The sequence below is a fragment of the Podarcis gaigeae genome (assembly GCF_964106915.1).
Source record: "Podarcis gaigeae genome assembly, chromosome: 1".
Classification (NCBI taxonomy): domain Eukaryota; kingdom Metazoa; phylum Chordata; class Lepidosauria; order Squamata; family Lacertidae; genus Podarcis; species Podarcis gaigeae.
Window position 1 is genome coordinate 17,234,169 of NC_139678.1, and position 21,479 is coordinate 17,255,647.

Below are 21,479 nucleotides of genomic sequence, written 5' to 3' on the forward strand. Positions count from 1 at the left end.
AGGCGCGTCTCATTGGCGGCGCCCGCTTCCCCAAAAGGCTCCGTCTCCCCCTCCTCTCTCTGGCGTCAGAAATAGAAGCGACCAGATCGGATTTGGCAACGGGCGAGGGTGGATCGTGCCGGCTCGGAAGGCGCACCGGGCGGGTTGCTGGCTTGCTGCGCGCACAAGCGAAGCTGCGACGAAGGGAAAACGAATTAAGCAACAACCGCTACCTGACATTAGATCTCAGATCGCCCCCCCCTCCTACTCACTGGATCCGAGGGAGCCGATCCCGCCGCCTCCCTCCTCGAGCTGCCCCCAAAGGAATTCGTAATAATTACGCACGGAGCCGGGAGGTGCATTAGAAACCAGAGGAGCGGGACGAGGCGCACCAAAGGGGTTTGAAGGCGCGCTTTGGAGACCGCGATCATGGCGCTGGATTTCCTCGCAGGCTGCGTAGGAGGTAAGCGCTGGCGGGCGATTCCGCGCTGCCAGGAGAAGCGGAGCTGCTCTATTGTTATCTATCTTTGCGCGATCCAGTTATGTAAGGAAGCCGGGGCGGGGGCGAGAGAGAGAGACAGCAGCTGGGCTGCCCGTGTCTGCGCCTTTGGAGAGCCTCGTGTGTGCGCGCGTTGCTTGGCGCACTGCAGCGGGGATGTGCTGCCTACCCGTCCGCCTGCCTCCGAGAGAGGGTGGGGGCACACTGCACGCTTGGAAGGGAAGAAAGAGGCACCGCGGGAAGCCTTGGCGCGATGGGTGCCTCCTTACCTCTTCTTGCACCCCTGTCTCCCTCCTCAAATTGGTGACTTGCCTTGGCGCGCCGGCGCCAGCTCTCTCTCCGCTGCCCGCATTGTCCCTGAGGCCCGAGGGGGCCATTGTCCCTCTCGGCGCCGACACTGCACCGGTGCCCATAAAGGCAGAGCCGGTGAGTCAGCGCTCGGCAATCGGCTTCCCTTTTCCCTCCTGCCAGAAACTCTCCGAGGGGGTCTGCCTGCCTCCTCCTCGAACAGGGCTGGAACTGCGCTCAGACGCCCAGCCTCCCTTGTTTCCTTGGGCATCGCCTATCGAAACTTTCGCCTCCGAGCCAGGGATTGATTTGGGCCGGGTCTTGGATCTCTACTGTTCTCGAGGTGATCCTTGTTGAAGTGGCGGGTGCCTCTCTGAGCACGCGCAGAGTTCAGTTCTCTCTTCCCACTGAGCGCGCACCATCAACCTTCCCTGTGAGATGTGAGCTTTGTGAGGCCGAGGGAGTGGTCTCGCGCAAGGTCCTTTCCCTTAACTGGGCGAAGGTATTTCTGCGCGCCCCCGCGGCTCATAGCTGACCCCTCCCCCTAACCCCTCTAACCCTTATTATAGGGCTGTCTTTTGTAGGAAGGTGGGGCTGCGCACCAATTTCCTGAAGTGCCTTGTGCTGGAAGGACAAGCAAGAACCTCCTTCCTCTTGGGTGGGGACAGAGCAAAAAGAAAACAAATGGACTTCTGCCAAGGGATGCTGCTCACCTCTCTGCTAGCATATTGGGGGGGGCATGGGCGTAGCCAGGATTTATGTTGGGGACAGGACACCCACCTGTCATCACCCTCAGTCTGGCAGACACCGAATGAAATGCCTCAACAACAGTTGTTTTCAATTCCTTTCTTTTGACCTCAAATGCTCAGAAAAATCTGCCAGGATCTTTGCTAGAACGCACCACAACACCATCCAAGTGACCTCAAATATTCTGAACAAAAAAAATTCCTTCCAGTAGCACCTTAAAGACCAACTAAGTCAGTTCTTGGTATGAGCTTTCGTGTGCATGCACACTTCTTCAGATACACTGAAACAGAAGTTTCCAGACCCTTCTATATAGTGAGAAGGTGGGGAGGGGTATTACTCAGAAGGGTGGTGGGAATGGGTGATTGGCAGATAGCTGTGATGAGCCTGTTGACGACTCTTAACGACTGCAATAGGTCTTACAGGAAGAAGCAAGGGGTGAAAAGGTGAAAAATGGCTTTGTCATGTATAATGAGATAAGAATCCAAGGTCTTAAAGCCATTTTTCACCTTGCTTCTTCCTGTAAGACCTATTGCAGTCGTTAAGAGTCGTCAACAGGCTCATCACAGCTATCTGCCAATCACCCATTCCCACCACCCTTCTGAGTAATACCCCTCCCCACCTTCTCACTATATAGAAGGGTCTGGAAACTTCTGTTTCAGTGTATCTGAAGAAGTGTACATGCACACGAAAGCTCATACCAAGAACTGACTTAGTTGGTCTTTAAGGTGCTACTGGAAGGAATTTTTTTTGTTTTGACTATGGCAGACCAACACGGCTACCTATCTGTAACTCAAATATTCTGGTTATTTCTACTTTTAGTCAAGAATTTTATTTATTTAGGGGGCAGCTGCCCCCCTGGCTACACCCATAGAGGATGGCGCTGTTTGTTGTAGTGTGGGGCTTCGAGTCTTATTATTTCTGCCCCTTTGAAATGCTTGAGGTGTCCATATTGTGTGCACCACTGGAGTGGTGGCAACCACTTTACCCAATCTGTCCTCCCCCCCAAAAAAATCACACGAGTTTGTATCCAATATAAACCCATTCAAGATAATGAATATGGCTACTCTGAGTATGACTTGCTTGGATATAGCCTACAATTTCAAAGTTAGCTTCCTCATAGTGCTGGATGAGTTTACTCCTTTTTTTATTTTAGCTGCATTAGGATCTTGCAGCAAGAATAATAAAGATTATTCCTTAATAAAGCCTTAAAGACTACCATCTTTATTATGGCATAGCCGCTTGTGGGCAAAAACACAATTTGGCAGGTGCTCATGTGCCAAGATCCTATGTTTTGAGGGGCAAAAGAGAGAGAAAGAAGAAACAAAGTGCGTGTCTCCTTGCCTTGATTTTGATGAAGCAATGCAGGTCTGACTCTGGAGATGTCGTCTTCCTCCAGTGAAAGTTACAACAGCGAGTAGCTGGCTGGTTTCAGCCTATTGAGGCTTTCCTTCTCCCTTCCATTGTTGACTTCCCTCTTCTCTCTCCCCCGCTCTGCAAGCACAGTTCGGGGGTTATGTAGAACACTCTGTACTTAATATCTTCATCTGCTGCAGTTTTAAGTATGCCACTTTGCGTGTGATTTTTAAGTCCTTGCCAAATCGGTTTTAGTAAGATTAACACAGCGGCACTCAATTGGATCCCTAAAGGAAGAACTTAACAGGAGCCTGTTGACATTTTGACCCTGCTTTATTTTTGAAGATACTATGCAGATAATATTTAAAAATATGTAGGCTGAAAATCATCAATCCCCCTAGCCATACTTGCTTTAAAAACGTGGGGTTGTGTGTTTTTTTTTAAGTACTTCCATCACTTCCTACAGCAATTTTGCATGCTTACCACAATCTTACTAGAGCACTAGCACTTGGCCTTAGATACAGTGGCTAACATGTGTTTCCCTTTAGATATTGTGGGACTGTCATTCCCATTATCCTTGGTCATCTTCCATGCTGGCTGGGGCTGATGGGAGCTGGAGTCTAGGAATTGCATCCAGTGAAGTTCTTCTGTTTTGTGCAAGGACCTCTGCTTTTGCAATGTAACTTCCTCTCCTCTTCTCAACCCATATCCTTTCCCCATAATTTCTCCTGGGGGGGGGGGGTCAGAAGAGGTGCACAAGCAGAGGTCTTTGGGTGAATAGGATGAGTTGATTGGATACAGTCTTAAGATGAGCTTGGAGTTTCCTGCCCCATCTCCCCATGTGTTAAGATGCACCTTGAAGGCTCTGCTCATTTGACTGCCTACAACATCTGTCAGGTTGGCAGCCACGAAAGACGGAGCCTTCCCAGTGGTGTCCCCACCCTCAGTTAGAGAACTGCCTTCTAACAAGATTGTGGTTGTCATCCCTACAAAACCGACCTTTGGACTGGTCTTGAGAACTCATCTGTTCTGGGATCCTTCTCCAGGGTTTTTGGTTTAGCAATCAGTCCTGCTTCCCAGGGATTGTACTCTGGGATTGTAGCTCTGTTAGGGAGGAATAGGAATCTCCAAACAACCTTTAGCACCCTTAATCAATTAAATTTCCCAGCATTCTTTGAGGGAAGCCACAAATATGGTAGGGCTGAGTCCTGTAAAGGTAAAGGACTCCTGGACAGTTAAGTCCAGTCAAAGGCAACTATGGAATGTGGTGCTCATCTCGCTTTCAGGCCGAGGGAGCCAGCGTTTGTCCACAGACAGCTTTCCGGGTCATGTGGCCAGCATGACTAAACCACTTCTGGTGCAACGGAACACCATGACAGAAACCAGAGTGCATGGAAACACTATTTACCTTCCCACCACAGCGGTACCTATTTATCTACTTGCACTGGTGTGCTTTCAAACTGCTAGGTTGGCAGGAGCTGGGACCGAGCAACAGGAGCTCACTTTGTCGTGCGGATTCAAACCGCCAACCTGATCAGCGAGCCCAGGAGGCTCAGTGGTTTAGACCACAGCGCCACCCGCATCCCTCCTACCTGAGTCCTATAGACAGCAACCATGTGACTTCTGTAGTCTTCTGTGCTTTGCAAATAGTTGCTTCTGTGGTGGGTTATAGTGGTACAATGCCAGATTGTCTCATAATGCCTTCTTCTTCATTTCAGGTGCTGCCGGCGTGTTGGTAGGACATCCATTCGATACTGTTAAGGTGGGTTGATTTTCCACAGGCTTACTTAATCATAAACATTTAGGCTGAAGATAGCACTAGCCCTTATGAGTAGAAAGCATTTTTGTTTTTTAGAATTCAGATGTTTTGGACCCATTAAATAAAAATCCTCATAGGCCAAATCCTGGTATAGAGATCTTGAATTAGATTTTCCGACATACTAAAGCATTGAAACATCCCACAGTGAAGCCAAATTAGCAGCAGATTAAAAAGTTCCAAATTGATAGTCCCTCTTGACTTAAGTCCTCTGATTATTGGGTCTTCAGACCCCCCCTTTTTTTTAACTTTGCAATCGAGCAGGATCTAGCAAAAATGCTTATGGAAGATACAGATTTTTAGGACTAATGCAAAAAGCGGGTGGGGGGTTTGCACTGCACTTAAAGGTGCATTATTGCTGTTTGGTACATTTTTTGTTTTCCTACTCTCTTTGGGTAAACATAAATTTGTTAATTATATTTCCCGGATGACAGTTTGCAACATGATGAAACAGTCTTGCTAATTAACATGCTTCCTCCCACCCTTGGGGAAATATTGTGCGCTCACAAAGAAATACTTTTCTTCTTCTTTTTCTCTTCGCCCCCCCCCCCCAATTAAGCTGACATTTAATTGGTTGAACTCAAAACAGAAGTGGCCGATTGCGGGTGGGAAATGAGATCCAATTAGGCATATCACTTAAAATCTCTGCCTGTACAGCAATCAAATAGCATCTCAAAACAGGTTTGGACTGGCCCATGGGTTGGAATTTCCTGAGTCTAAGCTGGGCTTTAGTCATTTGCACGCTTGCTTGAGAGCAAGGCTCATTGAACGCTGTAGGGCTTACTTCTGAGTACCCATGCACAGGATCAAGTAAATCCAATAATTTCAGCTTGAGTGTGGGTTGGAGCAAGGGTTTGAGGATCTTCTGGCTGAGGAAATGTGCCGATTAACATTCATAACCTTAAAATATCCCATACTTAATAGGTGCAACAATTATGGATGAAATGTGAAGTCTTTTGGTTTGTAGCTGTAAAATTCAGTCATTTCATGCAATGGTGTATCCTTTGCTTGAGAAACCGTTTCCATTAGATTCCGTTGAATTTCTGTTGAATCCCATTTTTTCCCATAGGGGATAATACTATGATCCTTCATTTTATGGACATGTTTGCAGAACCAAACATGAGGACCAAAACTCTGACTGTCTGGTTTTCTTAATCTTCTTCACTTTTTTTTTAACTTAATGGGATTGGTTTTAACTGAGAGGGTGAAGGCATAGTCTGGCACCCTGAACTGAAACCTATTTTTTATTTTTATTTTCATTTTAGTATATTTCTATCCCACCTTTCTTCCATCATGGAACTCAAGGTGGTGTCCATGGGATTCCTAGGCAGTCTCCCATCCAGGCATTGACCAGACTCAAACTGCTTAGCTTCAGAGTGGTGCCTGCAGCATGTGCCCTTGGACCACATCTTGGGACCAGGAAATGCATTTACTTGGAAGCACATTCTATTGAGCATACTTGCAAAGCAAATGTATTCAGGGATGGGGGATTAGTTAATTACGATGGCAGTATACAAATCCCTCAGTTAACTTGCTATCATGTTGTTGAAGGTACAATGACATTACTAACAATGCAAAGGGGGGGTGGTTCTGTTTTAAGGCTGCAATCCTATACACACTAATCATGGGAGTAAGCGAACTTAACAGGACTTATTTCCAAGTGGACAATTAGAGAGAATCATGCTGTCAGTTACCAGTTTCATATCCTGTCCATGTTTATTGGAAGTCAGTCCCATCAGGAGACTTGTTCCCAAGAAAGTCTGCATGGGATTGCAGTATTAGACTAACTTACTTTAATCTGCTAGGTAATAATAACCTGGTCTTGTAAAAAGGCAGTTTATGCAGATCTAAATCTTGTGTCGCTGCATTAAGCCCTATAACTCTTTCCTTGTGAGTCCTGGATGGCTAAACATTTCTTAGCTTTCATTTTATTTTTTAAATAATTATCTTTTAAAGCAAATTTTCATTTTGAGACCATAAATACATCTTGGGGAGGGATCCAAAGCAAAGCTTAATTTCCTATCTGAAGCTTGTTTTTTCCACTAGTTGCACAGATAAAGCAATGTCTGGGTTTTGTGGGAACCTGGTGGGGGAGATTCAAAAAACATCAGAGATGCTGAGCTGAACCTGATCCAGGTCTTCTTCGAGTGGCAAATCCTTTCCTGCTCCTCCTCCTCCCCCCCAGTTTGTTGATGTAATGTGTACAATTGCTTTGTTGCTTAACTGCCTTTACTTTCTGAGCTAGGGGCTGTCTTCATTAACAGCAAAAGTGTTACTTTGTTGTAGATGACAGATAAGCCTCATCACGGGAGAGTTACCTAGTAAGTATAGACGAGGTGAACCTTCTGTTTCTCTCGGTCTTAATTTTTTCCAACATGTATGATTAGTTCAAGTTTTATAAAGACAACAAAAATAATAATAATAATAAAAATACCAGGAAACCATATGTAGTTTATTCCCTTCCTCTTTCTTTTTTTTTCCTTTTTAGTTTAAAAATGTTTCTTGTGCTCTGAAGTGGAGGGGGTGGGGATTTGCAATATGTAAGGTTTATTTTGAATACGAGCTTTTAAAAGAAAACCTGACTTTGTTTTGCATTCATTTTCCTAGACTGCACTAAAAAGATTTTATGTGCTTTTTTACATGCTTAAAAAAGATTTTATATATGTACTTTGTGGAACAAAACTTGTGAATTCTGATTTCAGCCACTCCTTAAATTGAGGTTCCCATTTTTAATATATATATTTATTTATTCCCCCCTGCCACACACAAATGTTATAACCATGTCTGTCTTGATGCATTTTTAGGTATTGGTACTTGGTTGGTCTGTGGGGTTCACTCTCAGTGTGTGTTTTCAATTCAAAATTTAAGTGTTTTTATATGCCAGGGTTCAGCTTCAGCAGTATTGAAAGAAGGAAACTGGCATAATGTAATGGGAATGGTATAGGAAATTGCATTGTGGCAAAAATTTAAGAAGCTTAGAGCATCTGCGTGGTAATGTTTTAACAGGCCGCAAAGAGAGACTGCCCCACAATGCTTAAAAAAGCATTATTGGTTAAAAAAAAACCTGTAGGTCCCTCCAAGCAGGATTTTCTGACTCTATTGTCTAAAATACAGGCAGCTTCTTTAAGATTTAGGGTTCATAAAAAGTGGATATATTTCACATATCTGTTAGTTAGCTGTAGTCTAAAAGGAAAAACTATGAACTCCATTCATGATCACCTGTAGAATATTCTCGTTCATCATAGGCAACCAGACAAGTAGCTGTTTATGGACCTCAGCTAACATCCTTTAAACTTGGCCATTCATGACCACTGTGTAGATTCTCGCTGGCCTTATTTCATAGCTGAGAATAATGATGTGTGCTAATGAAACCTTAGATAGTTTGAAGTAAGGGGGCAAGCACCATCCCCTATTAATCATTCCCATCTCATGCAGACTTGAGCACTAAACTGAGTGACTCCCAAAATACTGACCATCTTTAAAATTGCCTGCTATGGCACTGTGGTGTCAGGACTGGATGCACATTGATGCACCTTATGTGTGCCCAGTCAAAGGTGCTGTCATACTTCTGCCTGCTGATTTTCATTTATTTTGTTTGCCGTGCCAACGAATTCTCACTACGTTTTGTAGGTACGCCTTCAAGTTCAAAATGTGGAGAAGCCACTTTACCGGGGGACCTTGCACTGTTTTCAGTCCATCATAAAGCAAGAGACGGTGAGTAGCTTGTTTAGTGATTGTGCTCTTCACTCGTGTTTTGCAGTGTATTCAAGGGAGAAGGAGCCTTTCATGAATAAAGCCTAGGAGCTCCTTTTCACCATGGGTGTCACGGGAGCTGCTGCTGCAGCAGCAAGGCTCTTTTCCTGTCACCTTTCATGTCACTTCAGAATTCGCCAGGCCACTTTGGATTCCTAGACCAGAATACCAGTTTCTGGAAACCACAGGTGTGGGAGAGTGCCTTTGTGCTCGGGTCCTGCCTGAAGCACAGGCATCTGGTTGGACACTGTGAGAACAGGATGCTGGACTAGATGGGCCATTGGCCTGATGCAGCAGGCTCTTCTTATTGTTCCTATGGGAGGAGTTTGCAATGTGGCTGTGCAGAGGAGCTGCAACTGGATCCTCCCACATGATCTGTGGTTGACATCTTGCATTAACTAGCCAGTTACAGCTCTCACACTACAAATTTTAATTAGAGATCTGACCCTTGGGCGCCTAGATGACAGCTGAAGGCCAAAAGTGCCTTCGGCCAACTTCATCTGCTATGCCAAATAGACTCTTTTTCTTGGAGGAATAGATCAGCCTGAGGTCTTTCCTGATCTCTTCACCTCCAGGTTAGATTACTGCAATGTGCTGTCCTTGAAGACGATTCAGAAATTTCGGATAGACTGTAGTTGTCAGGGGTTATGACCCAAGTTGCTCCATCAGCTCTTGTTAGCTGATCTTCTTCTAGGGCGCTGGTCACTAGATGGCTTCCAGGCTCCATTCAAGGTGCTGTTCTTTGTTCTTTAAAGTTCTAAACTATCAAAGAATATCTCAAGGATCACCTCCCCCACATGACTTGGCTCAAGAACTCCATTCGAGATCTAAGCCACCCTGAAAAGGTTCCCTCACCATCAAGAGTGTCCTTGTGGAGGTCCTTCTCAGTAGTGGAACAGCCTCCTAGGGTGGGGTCTGGTCACATCACTGATTGGACAATGATGACTATTTTATTTTAGTGCATCTCGTGAGAATTTTAACGTTCCATTAGGATTTAATTGCCCCTGCTGCTAATGCCGTTTGTTTTAAAGTCTGCTTTTTAAAAAAAAAAAATTGTGTGTTTTTTAAGTAGTAGTTGTTTATTGTGCCATCTCTTTCATTCTTTTGTTTCTCTACTGTGATTTTATTGTTTTTATAGCTGTATAAAAAGGATCTTGTAGAAAGGCGGACAGTAGTTTGATCACTACGGTTAAAATGAAGTTCGCCTAAATGGATTCCTGTGGAAACTAGTTAGCTCAATGTTTCGGCTTATAAAAGTAAAGTACAGGCACATTAACTGGTTTTTAGCCATCTCACACACACCATAACTGGCATATTTTCTGCTCTCACTGGAGCAAATTATTAGAGCCGTTGCCCCGAGAATGAGTCTTAGACTCTTCCACTTTGGAATGGGGAACAGAGAAGACTTGCATATGTTTGAGCAGACCCCCATGAGAAAAAAAACCCAAAAGTAACTCTAAGAAACAAAGGGACAAATTAGGAAAAAAAGGATAAATGCAACACCAAACTAAAGAAATTAAACTACAAATAGCACCTGATTAGGGGCCCTAATCAACATTGGCACTGCAAACTAGTGGTGAGGATTGTGGGCAACTTTTTATCAGGACCACAATGCTGCTTATAGGTGGGTGATTTTCTTAAAAGCAGAGATCTTAGACCCAGGTACCATATATGGCCCTCCAGATCTCTTTCTGTGGCCATCAGCACTCTCCCCAGGCCACACCCCCTCACCAGCCCTCCACCCGCTTTTGCCTCTTCCCCCACCCCCATGATTGGCATGTGGCCCTAGAATGTAGCCCAGCAGGGCTTTGTGGCCCTTGGGTTGAGAGATGCCCCTCTACCCCTGTTTTAAAGCAGGGGAAGTTCCTCACAACACCCGCAACAGTTGCCTTGGAATTTGGCTCCCTGCAGATCAGAAAGAGGTTTAGCTTAGTCATGTTCCTGGTGTGCCAGTTTTCCCTACGAAGGGGCTCGTGATGTGCGAAGGCACAACTTAATCTTGCTTCGCTCCTGCCCAGATGTAACTAGCAGCTGATAACTGAATGGGAAGTGAAACCAAAGTTAAGTAACTTCCCTAAGGGACGTGTCGAAATAGCTCTACAGGTCAGTAAGGGAAGATCCCCAATTGGCCACAATAAATACTCCTCATGCCGCAATGCTGGACTTTTCTTCCAAATGCTAATGGAAGCGTGATCGGAAGAGGGGCTTCCCCATCCGCAGCTAGCCATTAATCATGTGACTGCTCCTTGGTTGGTCAAAGAGCCACATGGGCAGCCATGTGACGCTTCCTTAGTCATGACTTGACATATAATAATAATACTTTATTATTTATACCCCGCCCATCTGGCTGGGTTTCCCCAGCCACTCTGGGCAGCTTCCAACCAAATATTAAAAACAATACTGCATCAAACATTAAAAACTTCCCTAAACAGGGCCGCCTTCAGTTGTCTTTTAAAAGTAAAATAGTTGTTTATTTCCTTGACATCTGCTGAGAGGACGTTCCACAGGGCGGGCGCCACAACCAAGAAGGCCCTTTGCCTGGTTCCCTGTAACCTCACTTCTCACAGGGAGGAAAGTTCCAGAAGGCCCTCGGAGCTGGACCTCAGTGTCCGGGCAGAACAGTGGGGGTGGAGACATGGCCAGTTGCTGCTGTCATCAACTTTCTGCCTCCTCCGTAGCTGTACACACACCAATATACGTTTACAAGTACTCAACCAGTTGCCGCAGTTGTACGATTCTGTACGGTTTTTGAGAACTTTATGATAGATGGAAGACAAATACAGTGGTACCTCGGCTTACAGGCACTTCAGGTTACAGACTCCACTAACCCAGAAATAGTACCTCGGGTTAAGAACTTTGCTTCAGGATGAGAACAGAAATCGTGCAGTGGCAGCAGTGGGAAGCCCCATTAGCTAAAGTGGTGCTTCAGGTTAAGAACAGTTTCAGGTTAAGAATGGACCTCCAGAACGAATTAAGTTCTTAACCCGAGGTACCACTGTAGCCCAGAAAAACTGTTTGAGATATAGTTACCAGGTACTGATTTTAAATGCAGCTATTTCCGAAGGAGTACTTAGGAAAAGTGAACCTAATTCAGTGGGACAGAAGGAGCTTACTAATGTTATTCATGGAGTCTAAGCACAACATATTTGCCCCTGTGCCATATGAAATGGGGTCATGAAGTTTGATTTCCATAAAACAAACCCCACCAAACGTTGCAGCTCCTTTTAAGATGTGAGCATCCTTAGGATGTGGGGATTTGTTTCAAGATAGCATTCAAGCGTGCTGTTCCTTTGAAGGCTGGGATTTCTCCTCACATTAAGGGGAAAGATAACTAAACAGAGGCTGGGCACGGACTTGGGAACACAGAAAGCACCTTTATAACGAGTTAGACCATTGGTCCATCTCGTTTAGAATAGTCTACACCGATTGGCAGTAGCTCTCCAGGGTTTGGGAGAGGGCTCTCTTGCAGCTCTGCCAGAGGATGCTGAGGACTGAGCCTGAGGCCTTCTGCATGCAAAGCAGATGCTCAAACACTGTGAGGTCCCCAACCCTCAAGCTGGTTTGTGGTGGCTGAGGGCTGAAGGCAGATGGGGATTCTTTGAAAAATTGCACCCTCTTTTTCATTAGCTTTGCTGGCTTAAAAGCCCTTCTATGAGCCCAGTGGGATATTTTGACCCACACCCTATGAGTTATTGTGGGTTCAGAGAAGTTTGTGGCAATTTTGCCTGTCTCCATCCCTTGCCCAGAAGGGTCTAAGTCTTTAAAGTTGGCATCATAGAATTGTAGAGTTGGAAGGGATCTTGAGGATCATCTAATCTGATCCCTTGCAATGGGGGGATATTCAGCTGTTCCATATGGGGATCAAACCTGCAACCATGGCATTAAGAGCACCATGCTCTAGCTGACTGAGCTACTGAAGGGTGTGCATGCCGTAAGGAAGTAAAGGAGGCAGATTATAATAAATGTCTATTTCCAACTCAACTTAAAGCTTTCTTGCTGCAGCTGCTATCCATACCCACTCAAACAACATTGTCATGACACAGGGAGAAATAACTTGAGGGAAGGCGTGTTGACAAAAGGATTGAGATTTCTGAATTCTTACTGGTTAGCTGAGGCAGGGTCATAGCCCAGCGACAGAGCCTCTGCCCTGCATGCAGAAGTTCCCAGGTTCAGTCTCCAGGTAGGGCTGGGAAATGCTGCTGTCTGATACCTCTGCCAGACAGTGTAGACACAGGTGGTGCTGTCGTCAAACCACTGAGCCTCTTGGGCTTGCCGATCAGAAGGTTGGCAGATGCGGATTCCCATGACGGGGTGAGCTCCCATTGCTCTGTCCCAGCTCCTGCCAACCTAGCAGTTCAAAAGCACGCCAGTGCAAGTAGATAAATAGGTACTGCTGCAGCAGGAAGGTAAATGGCGTTTCCGTGCGCTCTGGTTTCCATCACAGTTTCCTGTTGCATCAGAAAGGGTTAGGCATGCTGGCCACATAACCCGGAAAGCTATCTGTGGACGAACGCTGGCTCCCTCAGCCTGATGAACGCCGCAACCCCATAGTCGCCTTTGACTGAAGTTAACCGTCCAGAGGTCCTTTACATTTGCCTTTTTGCAACACTGAACTAGATAGATGAATGGTCTCACTTGGGGTGATGCTAGTCTAACCTATTGCTTAACCGGAAGAGAAGGTTGCAGGAACCTTCAGGTGAAACATTTTGAAGGCTGTGATGATTTTTATGCATTAAATGGAATCACAGGCAGGATTAAATTTTCAGCAGTGGATGCAAAATAAAATATAACAGTAATGAAAGTATTGTGGAATAAATACGTATAATGCAACCTGGAAATGTAGGAAATTGACTTTGGAATTCGGTATTAAATCTGATGTTGTTAAAAAGAACTGAATAAAAATGACTTGGCTAATATTAGCCAGGTCTTTCTTTCTTTCTTTCTTTCTTTCTTTCTTTCTTTCTTATTTATTTATTTATTCCTTCCTTCCTACCTACCTACCTAGGTACCTACCCTGCCCATCTGGCTGGGTTCCCCCAGCCACCCTGAGCAGCTCCTAACAGAATATCAACAACAACAATAAAGTGATAAACTATCAAACATTAAAAACTTCTCTAAACTGGGCTGCCTTCAGATGTCTTCTAAAAGTCAGATAGTTGTTTATTTCCTTGACATCTGCTGGGAGGACATTCCACAGGGCGGGCGCCAAGACCGAGAGGGCCCTCTGCCTGGTTCCCTGTAACCTCACATCTTGCAGAGAGGGAACCATCAGAAGGCCCTTGGAGCTGGATCTCAGTGTCCGGGCAGAACGATGGGTATACCTTCAGGTATACTGGGCCGAAGCCATTGCGAGCTTTAAAGGTCAGCAGCAACATTTTGAATTGTGAAGATGGTTCACCAAATGCCAATTTCTCCCTTCTGTTTTCTCTCTCCTAGACCCTTGGACTTTACAAAGGCATTGGGTCACCTATGATGGGACTTACCTTCATCAACGCCCTTGTGTTCGGCGTTCAAGGGAACACACTCCGTGCTCTCGGAAAGGACACTCCAATGAACCAGTTCCTTGCCGGTTCCGCGGCCGGCGCCATCCAGTGCGTCATCTGCTGCCCCATGGAGCTGGCTAAGACGCGGATGCAGCTGCAAGGGACGGGCGAATATAAGCTGAAGTCCAAGAACTACAAAAACTCCCTGGACTGTTTGGTCAAGATCTACCGGAAGGAAGGGCTGAAAGGCATCAACCGGGGGATGGTCTCCACGTTCATGAGGGAGACGCCCAGCTTTGGCTTCTACTTCCTGACATACGACTGCCTCACCAGGTACTTGGGATGCGAGGCGGAGGACAGTTACATCATCCCCAAACTGCTCTTGGCGGGAGGCATGTCTGGGATTGTCTCCTGGCTCTCCACGTACCCCGTAGACGTGATCAAGTCTCGCCTCCAAGCAGATGGAGTGGGCGGGATTGTGCGCTACCACGGCATTCTGGACTGTGTCAGGAAAAGCTACCACGCCGAAGGCCTGAGGGTGTTCACAAGAGGCCTCACCTCCACGCTGCTTCGAGCTTTCCCCGTGAATGCTGCTACTTTCGCCACAGTCACTGTCTTCCTCATGTACATGAGGTCGGAAGAGAACCAGATCCGAGGCGATCTAAGTGGATGTGAGGCTGGCCCGGCGATCCAGCAGCCTTCAAGCTTTTAGATTCCCAAACGGAAGCAAGTGATCTTCTTTTTATTTTATTTTTTCCTTTCTTTTTTTTTAAAAAAAATCTGGATGTACAAACTGTAAATTTCTGTCTGTATGAAGCATCCTTTTATTGTGACTTGGGATTTCACCTCCTTTATGAAAGCAGCAGATCTATTCTAGAAATCCAGGTAATAAGAGGACTTGCTATATATATATATATATATATATATATATATATATATATATACACATATATGCAGGTTTTGGTGTCCTCGGGTGTCTTCCCGTGTAAAAGTTGGGGTGTCTAGGCGACGTTTCGACGAGGTCTCACTCGTCATCTTCAGGCTGGTGCTGAAGATGGTGCACCAGCCTGAAGATGACGAGTGAGACCTCGTCGAAACGTCGCCTAGACACCCCAACTTTTACACGGGAAGACACCCGAGGACACCAAAACCTGCATTCCTGTACCCGTGAAAATCTACGAAAGCACATACACATATATATATATACATATACATACATATATATATATATATATATATATATATATATATACATATATATATATAAACATTGTCTTAAAAAAATAATAGACCTCATCCTACCTTCCAGCAGTTCATTATTTGGCACATGGCCTAGCTGCTGCTACAAACCTCATAAAAGACCCCCAGCCTACCCTATTCCCATTCAATATTGATATAAGCCCCTATGCAAGCATTCTCCATGCATAAATGGTGGAGAAGGGGCAGGGAGCAGCACTGGGGTCCTGATTCTGTGCAGCACGTTATGCTTGCACAGTTGAATGTTGGTGGGTTCCCCTTGCAGACAATGGCGCCGTGCATGTTGGGATGGCAAGGCAACTGGCGCACATTCTAGCAGGATGGGTTTTCTTTGCCTTACGTGTTTGTGCTTGAATAGAGATGTGAGCCTTATTCAGGCATTTGCCTGAAAGTATGTGGGATAAAACGGAGGGAGGGGGCAAGGGCAAGCACACAAAACTCCCTCTCTGAATGTCTCAGTGCACTGGCTCCATTTCTGACCTTCCCATTTTGAGAGGGAAGATGTAGAGAGGAATTGCTAAGTGAATTAGGAAACCTCGTCAAGATCAGGACATGTTGCCATATTTCAAAAGCTGAAAGTCCAGCTTTTTTTTAGTTTTGCCCAAAGTTGTGGACTTTTTGGAGCTATTTTTAAGGAAAATCTGCAAAAAATAAAAAAAATGACACTGCCGGCATGGGTTGCCATACGTCCAGATTTTCCTGGACATTTTAGCTGATTCCCACCCGGACACTGCTTCTGATTCCAGCTATGTCCGGGAAATTCCGGACCTATGGCAACCCTAATGTTCACCCAAGCAGTTTTAATCCCCTGCCCTCACAGCACGAAAAGAGAGAGGAATCCAGATGTGCTGGAAAACCTGGCTTCAGGTGGCGCTAAAGCCATTGCCTAATCACCCCTTTGTTAGGCAGAATCCCACCAGCAATACTCAGTGACTGAGAATCAGGGAACCTGTGTCCCTACACCAGTGGTTTTCAACCAGTGTGCCGTGGCACCCTGGGGTGCCTTGAATGAAAGTCAGGGGTGCCATGGGCAACACTGGCCTCTGACTCTCTTTCCTTCTATTCCTCCTCCCTTGCCCTCTCATGTCTCTGCCTCCCAAAGGCTTGCACAGATGTTCGTTGCTGCAGCCCTGGCTGTAAGCTCCTCAAGCGGATGGTGCCTCTGGGGCAGGCCAAGGGGTGCTTCCCAGCCCCCTGTGGGGCAGTCTGAGGAGGCACCTCTCTTTGGGGCGGTGGGGGGAAGCTCAGAGACTAGGGGTAGCAGCAGTGGCTGCCTAGAGGGCTTCCAGGGAGAGAGGCGAGGAGGCTGAGGGAACACTCTGCAAGGGAGGCTGTTTGAAAAGGAACGAGAGGCTGCCACAGCTCTGCAGCCAAGGGGGTGGCGTAACTGGGCTCCTGAGTCCCACAGGGGTGCCCCAGAAAAAAATGTAGTTGGTCAAGGGAGCAGTGGAATCAAAAAGCTTGAAAACCTCTATTTGAAGGCCTGCAGGTCCCTGTCCCTGACTCTTCTTGCCATGAGAAATTCCGTAAATGGTACATGCTTGAGCATTTACTGTTCTTGCTATCAAGGCTGATGCATTAGTCATTGGAAATTCCACATACTGTGAACCTTTCAGTACAGCATATCAACATCCTTCTTTTTCTCTTGGTTATGAGGTTTCTTAGCTGGGTTCCTGCTGGGTTCTCCCACTTCCCCCGTTTTGCTGTACTTTTGACAGGAAGCGCCTGATGACTCTGTGAGTGTGTGCATGTATATGCACTTAGACAAGCAACAAAGGTTGCAATTTGCCTTTTCCTAATGTACTGCAGGTTGCACTAAAAATCATTCAGGAACGCAGGAAAGTCCTATGCACTTCTGATAAAGCTTACATACCTTGCTAGTTGCTGCATAATGCAAGGCATCCCAGAAAGCTTAACAGTGCTGATTGTTGTGAGGAAAGTGAACTGCAGAGCTGAAAGTTGTCATTCCTGAGACTGGGATGTGTGTCAGCACAGCATTGAAGGATACCTAACTATAATGAGAGGGAGCAAAGCAGGGCTTCATTAACCTCAGCCAGCGTGAGCAAGGGCCATGGGACTTTTACATGAGCAACATCTATAAGGCTGCAGCTTCCCAGTGCAGGTGTGAAAGATGCAGGTGCATATTGACACTATAGCACCTTTGTAGCTCCTCATCTCTCTCTTGTTACAGTGCAGTTTGGAAGGCAAGCTTATCAAGAGAGCCTCTGGCAACTTTTTGGCCTATTCTGCAGAGCTATGCCCAACAACGTTGTCCCGTTTGCACCACAGCTTCTGCTTGGGCCATAGAACTTCTCCCCTCGCAGGGCTCCCACGTTTGTTCTGGGGTTCCCCCCACCCTGTGGAATGGTTGTGGAGGAGAAGTTCTGTCGTGCAGGAACAAACAGGACATTTGTCATACGGTTCAACACTGGCATGTATGTTGTTCTAGCTCTGTTGACCTCAAACGTTTGTTAGAATCCATGCAAGTTAGCTGGATGGTCAGTGAGAGTGAGATTTACTTTTCTTTAGAGACAAGAGGCTTAGGCTGCAGTCTTATCTCCTCTTAGCTGGCTATGAGTCTCATTGAACTCCAAATACTTTTGAAGAGGTATGCATGGAGTCGTGCTTTGGAGCCATTGCTGTTGGCCAGTCACCAGTATTAAGAGCCTACCAAGAGCTGTAAACCTGTCTTCTTTTACCCTGCCAAGTGAAGGAGAATTTTACCATACTTCATTGAGGCCAGATATGAACGTTACAGGTCCTATTGCTCTGTTAGGGGCATAATGTTGCCACCTGTGGAGGTGGTTTTAGACAAGCCCTGCATGACCCATGGCATGTCCCCAAGCCTTCCTCCTAGTCCTCAAAGGTGTTCTTAATTCTGGTGTAGAAACATCCTACGGACAGAGGTAAAATTGAAATGGAAGCATAGCCCTTGACTAATTTCCACACATTTGAAGCTAGGAAAAGAAAGCCAGGAATACTCGCTTGGAATAATTACAGGATACTTCCTCTTTCCAAGTTGTGTTCTCTGTGAACCTTTTATTATTATTATTAAGTTGATTTATTATTTTATTATTTTCAATAGTAATAAATAAAAATAAAAATGTGCACCCCACCCCCAAGACCATTCCATTGTAACTATCCAACCTCCCAAAATTTCAACACCTCTTGCAATGGTTTGACCCCTTTTGTGAACCTTACTTTCAACGCTTCCCATGTGAGCAGAACAATGTGCAAGGTAGCATGAAATTCCTAAGGTCAAAAGCCAGAGGAATTCCAAGCTCCACAAGGCAAATAACTCCTAGATCTGACCCAATTAGAAAAACTGGGGGAGCAGGAGTTATATTCACGTCTCTATTTCGTACAGGGCAACGCAGAGAACCTGTTGGCAAACACTTCTTAGTCAAGAGTCACTTGTGTTAACCATGGTTTATTGAAAGGGGGTCTTCCTCAAAACCCTTCATATCCAAAGCATGATTGGGAAGCTGTATTATGTCGAGTCGGATGATTGCTCCATCTAGCTCCATCTAGCTCCACGGTTTCAGACGAGAGTCTCCTTCCCAGCCCTGCCTGGTGATGTTGGGGATTGGCCAACCAGATGCTCTGCCACTCAGCCATGGCTCTTCCCCAACCATGGTTCTCTTAACCCTGGGGTCCCCAGCTGCTTTTGGACTACAACTCCCATCCGTAGCCACAAGGACCAGTGGTCAGGGATGATGGGAATTGTGGTCCAAAAACAACCGGAGACCCAACTTTGAGAAACTCTGTCTTTGCCATACCTTCAATGTGAGACCTATTCCTTTTCTTTTTATGTCTTTCCTCCTTTATATGCTCGCTCTTCTCCTTGTTATTTTTCTGCTGCTCTTCTCTCAAGAACGTGCAAGCCCAGAAGAAAATGGCAGTGTTGCTGCTACTACTGTGAATGGCTTTAGAGCAAGGCCTAACCCAGCTGAGGGTCTCAATGTATTTGCTGAAGGCCAATGCTCTATAAAGTGCTAAAAGGTTTAGATTTAGAGAAGGGAATTTTGGGCAGGGGGTGGTGGTGGTGGGAGCCACCTTTAAGCAAGGGATATAAAACAACACAACTGATAATAAAGAACCTCCCACAAGCTGATGGCCATGGTGGGTATTTTACCCTTTTTATTGGGGACAGAGGTGCAATAGGGCTGGCTGGTCTTTTAATGAAATACCTACCTAGATAACAGCATTTTTAAACCAATGTTACGCTGGAGAAACCTGTAAAACTGGTTCATCGCTTCTATACCTTGGAGGTATACCGAATGTTTCGCTGCCTGTTTGGCAAGGACACTCAAATTGAATGTGAAACCTATCCGAGCTGTTAATGCACAACAATTCAAAGCAATGACAACTATCTCTTTTTTTGTACAGTATTCTGTAACTGTTGTACATAAAGGCAGAATGAATGAATAAATCTTTTTTTAAAATAATATTGTAGTTTCATCAAAAGGTGCATCTATATTTCACTCCCACGTGATAATGCAAGACAATCACCTAATGATTGTATGTTTTATGGGACAACCTCAGTGCAATGCAGGCAACAGATCTGTTGAGGGTTCTTGCAGAGCTCCCAATTTTTGCAAACCAGCCACAGGTTGCAAGACATTTCTTGCTGATAAAAGGTCTTCGGAACCTGCGCAAAGCAAATCAGAATTGGGAGTTGGTTGAAACAGTAAGTACTTGAAAGAAGCGATTGTGGTGCTTTTCTCATAGGGAAGTGCTATTATTTTCAAAGGCAGGAGGTTACCTGTTGGAAGCTGCTGTAGTTTTGTACCCTTGGCTCTTATTTCTTGCAATTCCAGAAATGGAAGGAGAGTTGCGTGTCCCTTCCATGCCTCAAACTCCCTATCCATTCATGCAAGTTTACGACCCAAGTGAATGGAGTGATGAAGAAATACTGTGTTGCAATAAGCAAAGTCCTTTGCAAACCCCACACCCGTTTACATCACATTTACGGTACAAAATGTGCATTAGCATCATATTTTAAAACCATTCAAGATCCATAGCCACAGAACTTACCATATATAAAATTCAATTCAGATATCAAAATTAATCATAAAGCATACTTGCAATTTTCTGGTCACTGTGGCAAATGCAGCTGCTGTTTCAGTAATGTAGAACTGATTTACAATGCTAGCTTTCAGGGATAATCTCCTGCCCACAATTTCAGTAACCATGCAAGGAGTCATGGGGGATAAATGTGCTCTTAAAGGTAAAGGGACCCCTGACCATTATGTCCAGTCTGGGGTTGCAGCGCTCATCTCGCTTTATTGGCCGAGGGAGCCGGCATACAGCTTCCGGGTCATGTGGCCAGCATGACTAAGCCGCTTCTGGTGAACCAGAGCAGCGCACGGAAATGCCGTTTACCTTCCAACCAGAGCGGTGCCTATTTATCGACTTGCATTTTGACATGCTTTCGAACTGCTAGGTTGGCAGGAGCAGGGACAAAGCAACAGGAGCTCACCCCGTCACGGGGATTCAAACCGCCGACCTTCTGATCGGCAAGCCCAACCACCCTGCCCTCAATGCTGGAAGAGGGCTTGACCGTTCCACCTTACAAAGGGAACAGCAGTTATGATAGGGACCTGCCTCCAATGTCTAAAATGGCACCAACTGAGCAGCTTAGAATTGTCTTCAATGAATGGTGGTAATGGAGACCCAGCAACTGTGATTAGCAGATTCCATTCCTGTTCCTACAGCACAAGTAAAATGCCTACTTGCTGCTACAACTCATCCAGCTCACTGACTGTCAGGTTCAGTCATATATACCAAAAGTGAGATGCTAGTACAGGCATAGGCAAACTCGGCCCTCCAGATGTTTCGGGACCACTGGTCCTGTTAGCCAAGGATGATGGGAGTTGTAGTCCCAGAACATCTGGGGGGCCAAGTTTGCCTATGCATGTGCTAGTAGCAATAGCAGGACTGTTTAGTTTGCTGACAAATATTCAGGTTCTTTGATAACACTAATAGTTGTTGTTGTTTAGTCATTTAGTCGTGTCTGACTCTTCGTGACCCCATGGACCAGAGCATGTTCGTAGCTTTGAGAACACTGTCCAACCATCAATCTTTCCCAACATCAGGGTCTTTTCCAGGGAGTCTTTCTTTCTCGTGGCCAAAGTATTGGAGCCTCAGCTTCTGGATCTGTCCTTCCAGTGAGCACTCAGGGCTGATTTCCTTAAGAATGGATAGGTTTGATCTTCTTGCAGTCCATGGGACTCTCAAGAGTCTCCTCCAGCAACACTGATAGTTAGGCTATCCTATAAACCCTATGGAGATGGTAGTATTT

The 21,479-nt window shown here is 45.7% G+C and overlaps 1 protein-coding gene across 1 annotated transcript; it reads left to right on the top strand.

Annotated features, from left to right (window-relative positions):
* Positions 1-11: 11 nt before the first annotated feature.
* Positions 12-19,623, top strand: SLC25A29 (solute carrier family 25 member 29). Its single transcript, XM_083737663.1, has 5 exons — positions 12-442; positions 4,585-4,628; positions 8,313-8,396; positions 13,872-14,827; positions 15,172-19,623. Exons 1-4 carry the CDS (start codon positions 409-411, stop codon positions 14,628-14,630), a joined length of 921 nt encoding a protein of 306 aa, XP_083593789.1. The 5' UTR covers positions 12-408; the 3' UTR covers positions 14,631-14,827; positions 15,172-19,623.
* The last annotated feature ends 1,856 nt before the right edge of the window (positions 19,624-21,479 follow it).

Coding starts and splice junctions, on each gene's coding strand:
- SLC25A29 (XM_083737663.1), top strand. CDS start 409: ATGGCGCTGGATTTCCTCGCAGGCTGCGTAGGAG. Junction 443..4,584: donor CCTCGCAGGCTGCGTAGGAG/GTAAGCGCTGGC, acceptor TCTTCATTTCAG/GTGCTGCCGGCGTGTTGGTA. Junction 4,629..8,312: donor ATCCATTCGATACTGTTAAG/GTGGGTTGATTT, acceptor TACGTTTTGTAG/GTACGCCTTCAAGTTCAAAA.